Source organism: Curcuma longa, unplaced genomic scaffold (genome assembly GCF_044706935.1).
Source record: "Curcuma longa cultivar G26 ecotype Majalengka, Jawa Barat unplaced genomic scaffold, ITB_CL_G26_1.1 contig_22832, whole genome shotgun sequence".
In the NCBI taxonomy this organism is placed as follows: Eukaryota; Viridiplantae; Streptophyta; class Magnoliopsida; order Zingiberales; family Zingiberaceae; genus Curcuma; species Curcuma longa.
In genome coordinates, this window is record NW_027432018.1 from 13,436 (window position 1) to 25,167 (window position 11,732).

At 37.1% G+C, this 11,732-nt stretch overlaps 1 protein-coding gene across 1 annotated transcript; it reads right to left on the bottom strand.

The window, feature by feature from the left end:
* Window positions 1-235: 235 nt before the first annotated feature.
* On the bottom strand, window positions 236-9,376 carry LOC141817991 (universal stress protein A-like protein). The gene is made up of 3 exons (XM_074705595.1): window positions 9,103-9,376; window positions 491-612; window positions 236-376 (listed from the first exon to the last, which is right to left on the bottom strand). The coding sequence occupies exons 1-3, from the start codon at window positions 9,320-9,322 to the stop codon at window positions 251-253; spliced, it is 468 nt and encodes a 155-aa protein (XP_074561696.1). The 5' UTR covers window positions 9,323-9,376; the 3' UTR covers window positions 236-250.
* Between the last annotated feature and the right edge of the window lie 2,356 nt (window positions 9,377-11,732).

The window sequence follows — 11,732 nt, forward strand, 5'->3', positions numbered from 1 at the left end:
TAATTTACACTCATCACCAAATCTACAAATAATTTTGCTAGGTATCCACCCTCTATTACTTGGCTGATGTGTGATGAAAAATAAAACTTATTTTCAAGCTCTCTGTAGACTATATATAGCAAGAGTTATTCTCGGCTAACGATAAGACAATTTTTCATAAGAAATAGAGCAAAATAGTAGTAGATCTTGTAAATTCTACTAATGAGACAGTAATGATAATAACATAGAGTAATCGATCCATTCATGAAAGCTAATACCTTTGGACAGGTCCAAGCCCACGACTCCCCACAACCAAAAGATCTGGTTGCACTCTCTTTGCCTCTTCACATATAACTACTTTAGGATCACCCATCTTTAACCATGCTTCACATTTTATCTGGAACAATTGCATAATGTCAAAGATAAGATCATTTGTAGTATAACTTTCTAAACTTTTTTTCTATATCCTAGATGTCAATCAACAGTACAGTTCGCCTTAGGCAACTTTTACCCCAACTTGATGGGAGCGTTCTACAAAGTACTGAAGTAAGTAAAGCCCTTTTATCTTCTGTTTTTCATTCTTGTTCTTGAAGTCATCAGGTGATGCATAAACACTGTCCATGTCGTCAAATCCTTTACAACAAAGAGAAGAAAACGTCATTAGCCATCGACAATCTTGAAGGTTGAAACTTTACTCAAAACAGTAACATTCAACTTTGTATTTAAAGCACTGTAATTCAGATGGCTACTAAAGAAGTTTGCGACATGATAATGGAATAAAATGTTTGTTATTGATTTATTCCTTGTGTACAAAATCAATTGCTAGGACAAGAAACTAGATAAATTGTTCACGGATCAAGAGACACTATCTTATTAAGGTTTTACTTGAGATAGTCCAGCATAGGGGCAAAATCTATTTGATAAAGTATGACACCATCTTGCAACCGTCACATTACATGAGGCCATATAAAGCACTTGAGGCAAATTTAGCCCTCCACATATGAATCTTATAGATCAATCAATCTCTGAACAAATATTTAACAATGGGTGTGTGAAACAGTAACTGTAAGAACTAAACTAGTAAGACCTGTGCTGGCTTAGTAAGGCAAGGCCTAAAGCCAGAAGACCTGAAAATTAGCCGGGGCATAGTTTCTTTTTGTTCTTTACAGGTGAGGCTCACTGGACTAAGACGAAGAAGAAAGTAAACAAGAAACTTTCTACCTGTTCTTTCTATCTGTTAGATCTAAAAAATTTTTATTTATTGTTTACTGTTTACTGTTTACTATTTACTGTTTACTATTTACTGTTGTCACTATTCACGGTTAAAAATTCATCTACTACTTTATGCTTGTTGTTTTCCGTTTTCTGTCTTCTACTTGTTAGATTTCTCCCCTACTGTATTTTACTATTTCTATACTTAAAAAAACCCCAAGAAAAGAAAAAAAAAACCCAAGAAAAGACCCAAGAAAAGCAAAACCCAACAAAAGTGGTATCAGAGCAAAGAACTTGCGGACCTTAAATTTGAACTTTATATTTGAGAATCTTTCGAACCATGAGACAAGAACAATGAACCATGATATATGAACTCAGCACTTACACCAAAACTAGACTATCTAGATCTAGCTTTACATTCTAGTAAAACAATCACTACATCTGACTTAGGAAAACACACCTGCTATTTAAACTTTTAAGAAGTACACACTTTACATTCTAATTCAGCACATCTAAACACATTAACAGATTTAAACATAGGATTAGGAAAAACAGTAGAAAGTTGTCAGCTTCAGACTTATATAATTTTAAAACAGCTGAGTCAGAAAATAGAACAACAAAAACAAGATATAAAAGCTCTACAAAGAAACCTTGACTTTCTAAAAGAAACACAAGAAAATGTACCTATATACAAATCCAAAAACAACTGAAAAACAACTGAAAATGTACCTGACTACATTTTCTTGTGTTTCTTTTAGAAAGTCAAGGTTTCTTTGTAGAGCTTTTATATCTTGTTTTTGTTGTTCTATTTTCTGACTCAGCTGTTTTAAAATTATATAAGTCTGAAGCTTACAACTTTCTACTGTTTTTCCTAATCCTATGTTTAAATCTGTTAATGTGTTTAGATGTGCTGAATTAGAATGTAAAGTGTGTACTTCTTGAAAGTTTAAATAGCAGGTGTGTTTTCCTAAGTCAGATGTAGTGATTGTTTTACTAGAATGTAAAGCTAGATCTAGATAGTCTAGTTTTGGTGTAAGTGCTGAGTTCATATATCATGGTTCATTGTTCTTGTCTCATGGTTCGAAAGATTCTCAAATATAAAGTTCAAATTTAAGGTCCGCAAGTTCTTCTGCTCTGATACCACTTTTCTTGGGTTTTGCTTTTCTTGGGTCTTTTCTTGGGTTTTTTTTTTAAGTATAGAAATAGTAAAATACAGTAGGGGAGAAATCTAACAAGTAGAAGACAGAAAACGGAAAGCAACAAGCATAAAGTAGTAGATGAATTTTTAACCGTGAATAGTGACAACAGTAAATAGTAAACAGTAAATAAAAAATTTTTAGATCTAACAGATAGAAAGAACAGGTAGAAAGTTTCTTGTTTACTTTCTTCTTCGTCTTAGTCCAGTGAGCCTCACCTGTAAAGAACAAAAAGACAGCTCACCACTCCACCGACAAAGACAGCTCACTCTTCCACTCAGAGATTCGTTATTATCTCTTCCTCTACTACTATGTATCTCATGCCATGGCTCTATAAATACCATTGTAAGGATGCACCTAAGGCATCCAACCCCTCTGAGAGTTTCTCTAGTGTGTTTGAGAGTTTCTAAGTGTGTTCTTTTCTGCAAGCAGCTGAAGTAATATATATATATATATATATATATATATATATATATATATATATATATATATGTTGAAAGAGCAAACATTAAAGGTATATATGTCTAAGAAGTAGGAAAGGCAAATCTGATCGTTTAACTATCAAGGAAGCATGTTTACCTAACTTGATACAACTATGGTTGATGATGCGAAAATCTGCTATTGAGTCAGATGTTGGTGGCGGTGTTGATGCAGAGGCCGACCCAAAAATAATGATGGAAAACTACTATCGAGTCAGATGTCGAGGCGGCAGTGTTGATGCAAAGGTCTAATGACAAAGATGGATACTAAGGTGGGGACAAAGTCCAATCAGCACACACTATAGCAAACACCAAAGGGCGCCGAAGTCATTTGGCTTAAGTCACTAGGGCATAGTCCACAAATGATACACGTACATTGGTATTTATAGGCATGCAATGAATTATGATCACAATCTCCATAAAATTGCTTAGTTGGCCATTAATTCCAAAGTCATGAACATGGAGGGACCAAATAGAGGTTGTGAGTTGTCAGCTTATGGCGGTTACTAAAAGAACTTGGGAACTAGGCTTACTGAACTGCTCAAAGAGCTCGAAGTAGGGAGCTCAGGGAGCTAGAGAAGATTTTATCTCAGGAGGTATCCCATAGGTTTTAAGAACAAGTGCAATATACCAATGTGGTGTGGGACCACATAGGCTTAGCATGCTGATCTGAGGTAAGGTCATTCCCATAGGGTATCCATATCCCTCCTTGAAGTCAAGTTGAGGTATATGAAACTTGATAAGGGGGGTAGCCCCGACCATGGGCCAAGTTCATTGAACTCGGCCCAAAACCTTAATCGGGTCAACAGGTCTTACCTATTACGGGGGTTACCAAGTCATAAAGGTAACCAGCCATATCTGTAATCAATAAGATCATAGTTGATTACCGCTTTCCCATCTAAAGGTTACATTATTTACATGATCAATTGGGTGTTGCTTCTATTTTTTCGAAAATTGACTTGAGGAGTCGTTACCACCACCACATCAGGATGAGGTCAGCCTGGAGATAAGTGGAGGGCAAAATTTAAAACTAGAGATGCCTATATGAATGGTTGTTTATGCCATTTAGGTTAAATGCCCCTAGAACTTTCATGTGATTTATGAATCACATACTTAAGCCATGCATCTGGTCTTGTGTATCTTGTGGTGTGGTTTATTTTGATGACATATTAACTGCAAGGGTGAAGAGAAGCATATACATCATCTTAAAGTTTCTTAGTTTGAGGCAATAGAAACTTTATGCTAATCTAAAAATGTGTGATTTTTTTAAGCCTAGTCTAGTGTTTTTGTGGTATGTTGTTTCAAAAAATGGAACCATGATGAATCAAAGCAAGGTAGAGACTATTCTTAACTAGACAACACTTACTTCATTGTATAATGTGAGGAGTTTTTTACCATGGATTAACTTCCTTTTACAGAAGGTGCATTACGGGTTTGAGTTATATTGTTGCTCCAATTCCTGAATGTTTGAAGATGATAAATTCAAGTGAAGTGAAATTGATGCTTTCGAGCTACTAAAGAGAAAGCTATTCTTCCAAATTTTGACAAGGTGCTCAAGGCTGAAAGGGATGCTTCTAATATGAGTATCAGTGTTGTTTTGAACCAAGAAGGAAATTTTATTTCTTTCTTTAATGAAAATATGAATGATGCAAGGAGGAGGTATTCTACCAATGAAAAAGAGTTTTATGCCATTTATAAAGACTTATTCCCTTAGAGTTGTATCTTATCAAGGCACTGAAGTTTATTAATCACCAGCATAAGTTAAATAGGAAACATGGAGCTTGGGTAGACTTCTTGATCTTGATATCTTATACTATTAAGAACAAATCTAGTGTTCAAAATGTGGTTGTTGATGCTTTAAGTAGAAGGCATGCCTTATTATCAGCTATGGAGGCGAATGTTAATGCATCTCATTTTATTGATTTGCACATCAAGTAGATTGTGAGATTGTTATATTTGAAAGGTATCCTAAGGCAATCACCTTAGATAATATAGCATTTATTGGATAAATAAAATCACTATTTAAGTGCGCATTCTCTATGTATTTAATTTGATCTTAAACTCAATTACTAAGGCCCACAATACAATGCATAGCCAATTAATGGGTATCTCTGTATGTGTAATTATGTATGTATTAAAATATTCCCTAGTCGATAAGTTGATAAGACTAGACATCATCGATTCTGTGAGACTAACATATATTAGACTCCTTGGTCAAGCAGCTCGATCCTAACTAGCTGGAAACATTGGAATGTTGAGAATTAACATATAGATGTTGGTTAAGGATAACTAGTTCATCGGAAGTGGCTTGCCATGAGATTTCATATGGTTCTATACATATTTATAAATATCACATTGCAACTTGAGTGCAAGTTTCCTTCGACTTGAGATATTCAAATCATCTTAGTCATGGAGACTTATACTTTAACATCTTAAGCAAACGTTTCTACGGAGGTGTGGATTAAGGATGATTGGGTATAAGTCGAAGTGCCCGAAAGTGATTGAATAGTCAATAAAGGATTCACCACTCCTTTTATTAGAAAGCGTATACCCTATGACTACTTGTCAGGATTGTTATTCGTAAGTCTTTGGCCAAAGCAGAAGCACGTCAAAAGGATGGTCGTCTTGGACAATTATTTTGAGTAACTTAAATTCGCAGGACAAAGAACTACTACTTGGGCTAGGTGTGACGTCGTCAACTTAGTGAAGACTGACATATAGACTATGTCCTAAACAAAACGGGTATAAGATGCGTAAAAGGAACAGACGCATGAACAACTGTAGCTGCTGAAGGATTCAAAAATAGTTCTAGAATCAACTGTAATTTTTCGGTTAATTAGGGATCATGATATACTAAGTACTACTCATGATCGATATGTAATTAATAGTTAATTATAAACGACCAACATAAACCAAGAACTTATAAGGTCACACGCACTACGAGTTTCTCCAAAAGACATAAAACAAATTTGAAAATGGGATTCTCAGATCGAAAGAGATTGAGTCCGGTTGAACTAGACGAAAGGTCAATATAGAAGATATTTTACAAGAACGGAAGCACGAATAAACCACGTCTTTTGAAAACAAAGTGGGCCCTCTTTGATTTAATTATAAACCAAATTGGTTTTGATTTAATTAAAAGGTGATTTGGTTCTAAAGCAACTCAGTTTGATTTTGAACCAACCAGATTTGGTTGTGAACCAAACTTGAGGTTATTGATTTGGAGTTTAGGTTAGCGGATGTGAATTTTTAGTTAGCGAATCAAACCCGTTAGAGATCTATAAATACATATCTAAAAAAGAGTTATTTAGTGGATTAAAAACATAATTGTTAGGTTTTAAATCAACCACCAAAATCCTCCTCTCAAGTTGTCACCCAACATCTCTTCCATAGTCGCTGCCCACCATCTTATGGGATTGGTTGCCGCCGGCCAAAGAAGCCTCATCCAAGTTCAACTCCGGCCAAGGATCTTTCCATAGATCAGTAACCTCCCAAGGTCGGTTATCTCTGAGCCAAAGGAAGCTACAACCGATAATGGAAGCAAAAAATAAGAGGAGAAGCAACGGTTGCTTCTCCGCTAAGAGGTACTCTTTCTTCCTTCCTTTTGGACTATTGTTCCGACAATTGTTAGCGCCCTTGTTGACAGCTAACCATTCAACCTTCGAATGGTAATGTGAGCACCTCCGTTCAATTCGATTCGTATCGCTAGATTGCTTCAAGCCGTCAGATATGGAATCGGACCGTAGGTCCTCTCTCGGATCACTTGTCTCATTCCTTCGACGAGTATCGAAACAGAGACATGATACGTGACTTAAGAAAGTCATCTCAAGAAGATCTCGGCGTGGATACGAATAGAGACAACCTTTCTCAAGGTTGCTAGTTAATGTTGTTTTTGCTTCACGTCATTCAAAAAGTATAAATTGTTTATGTTTGTTATATATGACTATGTTTGCATGTGTATGTATCCTCATGTGGATTTTATGCGTAGATAGTAATAAATTATTTATTACACTTTCATTGCATGTTTAGAGAAACATAAAATTTAAAATATGCATACTAAAACCCAACAGAGATTGCATGGCATCCCAAGAATTATGTTGTATGATCAAGATTCAAATTTCTTAGCCACTTTTGGAGAATGTTATGGAGGAAATTGGGTGGCTCACTAAATTTTAGTAGCTCTCATCATCCACAAACCGATGGGCAAACTGAGGTAAACATTAGAAGCTTAGGAAACTTACTTAGAAGCTATGTTGGTAAAAACATCAAGTAATGGGATCTCATTCTTCCACAAATTGAGTTTGCCTACAACCGTACCATGCATCATAGCATTGGTAAGAATCCTTTTGAGGTTATTTATGGTGTTAATCTTACTGCTCCTTTGGACTTAGTTCGTCATTCTATAACTAAGCAATTCAGTGGAGATGCTTCTGAAAGAGCTAAGCAAATAAAGAAGTTGCACGAAAGTGTTAAGGCAACAATTGAGAAGTAAAATAATAGGTACATGCAAGCTACCAACAAACACAAAAAGTGCATGGAGTAATGAGGGTGATTTGGCATGTATTCACCTAAGGAACGAGAGGTTTTATTTAAGGTAAATTTAGAACATTGAAACCAATGTTCAAAATCTCAAGCTATGTGGAATTGTAGTCTTTAACTAGAGTGATATTATTTTAATATTGTGTTGACGTTCCGATACATAGTGTCGGTGATGGATTGAAGATTAAAAGAGGAAGGAGATATTATCTTTGTTGAGTAGTATCGTGTCTCGATAATTTACTAAAATGATATGTTTCGACTCTTCCGCCCTACACGATACAAGATTTCAAATCATGATTGAAACCAAAGGCAGATGATCCATTTAAGGTACTTAAGAGAATTGGCAAGAATGCTTATGAGATCCAACTACTTGGAGATTATAGTGTCTCCCCAACGTTCAATGTGGGTGACTTAAGTCTTATCATAGAGCAAACGAAGACTTGAGGACAAGTCTTTTTCAATCTAGGGAGATTGAAATAGGAGTGTTGAATGTGCTACAATGTTGAACCTATGGTATCGTCTACAACTCATGAACCAAATAAGTTGCAAGCACAACCTGATTGAGTAGCCTGAGTTAAGTAGCATTTAGAATATTTCTTGAAACAAGTCAAAGCAAGGGTTAAGGGGCATGCATATTTTGGAAACAAGTCAAAGCATTTTCAAAAGTAAAGTTATGGCTATTCAAGATTCATCAGGAGTAAATTCAGTCTATGCATGCAAATTTGCAGATTTTTGAAACAAGTCTAAGCAACGGATAGGGTCATGCAAATTTTAAAACAAGTAGGAAAAGTTATAGTTGTGCAAGATTCAATGGGGAGTAATTTCAGCTTATCTTCTTAACCAAGGAGAACATTAAAGAGATTAGTTATAAGTAGTAAATCAGTAAATTTTGTACTACCCTATGCACAAAGAATTGTTTCATGCACTAGTACTTATCTTGGTGTTTGTGAGTAAAAAAAATACTAAAATTTTGATTGTGTTTGAAGAACTCTTTGAGTTTTCTATTCTAGTTTTGTCCTTGAGTGGTGATGCATATTTTTCTTTGTATCCGTGTATGCATCCTGAGGGTAGTGGATTTATGTATCTCTTAGTGAAACTACACAGTGCCCTTTATCTTGTCTGTTTCTTAGCATAAACTTCTGTCAATTTAATTTCATCCTTTTCCACTTTCAGCTTCCTCATCATTTCGGTATCATGCTCGGAGGGGAGAGCTAAAAGTAGGGTCAGGAAGACTCCTCTTGGGAGGTCGGGGTTTAGGAACAAGCACAATATCCCAATGTGTTGAGGGACCACATAGGCATAGCCTGATGATCTGGTAAGGTCGTTCCTAGGTGTATCATTGGTGTTAAACCCAGAGGCGATTTGACAATTCCAACCATCTTGATTTTGTGTTAGTTCATAGTTATTCCTAGAGCATGACCAGCATCCGCAACCATTACTCATCAAAGGTATCAAAATAACAGTAAAAGAAAACAAACGAAACAGTCATCTCTTATATAGGAAATATCCTATATAATTAATTTCTTTCGTTTGTTTTTCTAAAAAGAAATCCCAAATCTCCATAAGAAAGAGAAGAGGGAAGCGGGGAAAAAAAAAAGAGAAGGGGAATGCATTTAATCGGTCACAGAACCAACAATCTAGAAGCAGAGTAACGGGGATAGTAGTAATAGTATTATTAAAAGGAGAAAGAGAGTGACCATCTTCGTCGGGGGCCTGGACATGAAGAAAGAGGGCATAGAAGCCGGCAGCGTTAGAGCGAATGAGCTTCTGCAGAGTCCAGTCGAAGGCGGTGCGGCTGCTGATGGAAGGGTGCGGATACCCGCGAATGGACGACTCGTTCACCCCGAACAGTATCCGCGTTGGCGTTGGCGTCGGCGTCGGCGTCGGCGGCGATGAAGACGATGGAGCCGATGCCATTCCCTATTCTCTCTCGTTTCTTCCTCTCCGTGCGGACCGTGATAAGTGTTAGATCTGTGAGCTAAAGATAAATAAAAGGTCGATGCATGTGTCTTTGTAAAATGTGAAGGCTTGGCCTTATCATCTGACTCACTTATTAGAATTAAATTTAGTATTTAATTTCTCTGTCATCGACTTCCATGTGTCTGAGATAAAAACCGATGTGGCTGTTTAATTTTTTTAAAAAAAAATTATGACGATTTAACAAAGGCACACAGATTTAAAAAAAATTTAAACTATGCATCACATTTTAAGACGGATTCAAGGACGTATTATTTTACTATAGATTTTTCGTCCTATCCCTCCCTCTTTTTCGCATGTCAATTTCTTGCATCTGAATTATATTTAAAATGTTTAAATTTTAAAATAATTTCGATGATTCAGATGCATGCAACTTCAAGATTTTTCTTTCTCTCTCCATCTACGCTGTCTGAAAACTTAGAGACAAGAAATAGAAAACGCGGAAACGGAAATGAGGAAACGACAATAATTGAAGTTTCCAGATTTTGGAAACGTCGGCACTGCCGAGCCCAGGTTTACAGAAATCCAAGAATTCTCAAAGCTCAATTCTAAAACCCTAACCGCCTTGGATCTACTCCCACAACACCACCGGCCGAATCAGATCCAAGATCCAATCCTCCTCTCGGCCGAATCTGGCCTTCCTTGCTCGGTTTGTCGCGCTGATCGCTGCCGTCCTAACAGCCGATCGCGCCACCTCTGGCAATCAAGCAACCACGCGATCGAAGATCTGGGACCTCCGGTAGCTTCCCCGTCGCCGGGTCCAGCTGCCAGCCCCTCCGTGTCGCACGATCGGAGCGAAGAAGAGGAAACAGGGGGTGGCTGCGTGAAACAGGAGAAAGAATCGCGATTTCCGGGAGTTTTTGGGAAATCGTCCTCCTCAAATACTGTGAACGAGGAGCGACGGCCGAAAGTCGTCCTCCTTCACCACGCGGCAGCAGCAGGTAGGGTTCTGCCCCCGCCGGCCCCACCCCGTGCAAAAGCCCGTCTGGCAGAGCGGCGAGCGGTACACGCTCCAGCAGTTCGAGGCCAAGGCCAGGCAACTTGAGCGCTCCCACCTCCGCCAATCAGCCGGCCACAAGGCTGCCTCCTCGGACGAGGCAGCGGCGGCCGGAAGTCGTCCTCCTTCACCACGCGCAGCAGAGCACCACCGCCTCCGCCGTTTCTTGTAAGTTTCCACAGATGGAAATGTTTCCCAGCGTTTCGGAAACGGAGACGGCAGTGTTGTCGCCGTTTCCAGACAGCGTAGCTCTCCATGCATGTCAATCTAATATCTTCTCCGTTAAGTTGGTAAAGATAAAAATCTGACACTCTATTTTAATCGACGAGATCCTCCCACATCGAAAATGTTCATAGTGTTTTCTTATATCTTTCTCAAGCGACAACAACTCACTTAAGGTTTTCAACAAACCATATATTGATCTAGTTTGACTCTTTGCATTCGAGTTTAGGATTTTGTTTGTCGTTTATGCTCTCATTTCAAAATGGGCAAGAAGGTGTGGCAAGTGTTTCAGCCTTTAGATCCCTAAAGGTATGTAACATGGACAAGTTTAGTCTTCAGTGTTTATATTTATGTTTATCTCCTATGGGTTTAGATGTAATTGTTTTTAACAAATACACTAATTTATTGAGGTCTATAATTTCATTAACAAGTGATGATTTAAATTTCATTGGATTTCAAAACAGCACTACTATTATGCTGGATATATTCAAAATAATGTACATTTGGATTTGAAAAACCTCCACCAGTGTGTATTTGGTTGTTAATAATTTCAATATTGAAAAATTATATGCTTCAGTAAATCTTGGGTAGAAACTACATTAGAATAGTATGTTAGTCACTTTAACAATTTTTTTGAAGCATCCATATTGAAAGGAATGCATCGTGGTTCTTGTTGTTTATATGATCAACATATAGTGATTATCAAACAGCCTCACTTTGATATTTTCTTGGACATACAAGATATGCAGCATATCCATGGTATTGGTCAATATATTTCAAAATTAGAATTCAACATCTAAAATCTTTAGATTCTCAAGTACAGCTTCTAGTTGTGAAACTTAAACACGAAGTAGTAAGTAATTTAGTAAAATCAAATAGTTGTAGAAACTTAATGTTTGTACATTTTTTATGAGTAAAAAATATATCATAGAAGATATCTAATCATTTTAGATTTTCAAGCGTATTGGTTGCCTTCACTAGAAGAGATGTGTCTTTGTTGCTTGGTATTGTAAACCGAGGTGCTTTGGTTCTATAAATTCAACTAAAGCATCGGGTGATTTCTTTCTTGCTCACTTCTCAAATAAAAAAGAACATGTCATATCAAGAATTGAGGAGTTGTTTAAATTTTAT

Bases quoted from the DNA above. Each gene is read 5' to 3' on its own strand.
- LOC141817991 (XM_074705595.1), bottom strand. From the start codon at position 9,322: ATGGCATCGGCTCCATCGTCTTCATCGCCGCCGACGCCGACGCCGACG. The intron at 613-9,102 runs GTCACTCTCTTT...TTTGTTGTAAAG, and splicing joins CCAGGCCCCCGACGAAGATG to GATTTGACGACATGGACAGT. The intron at 377-490 runs GTAAAAGTTGCC...CAATTGTTCCAG, and splicing joins AACGCTCCCATCAAGTTGGG to ATAAAATGTGAAGCATGGTT.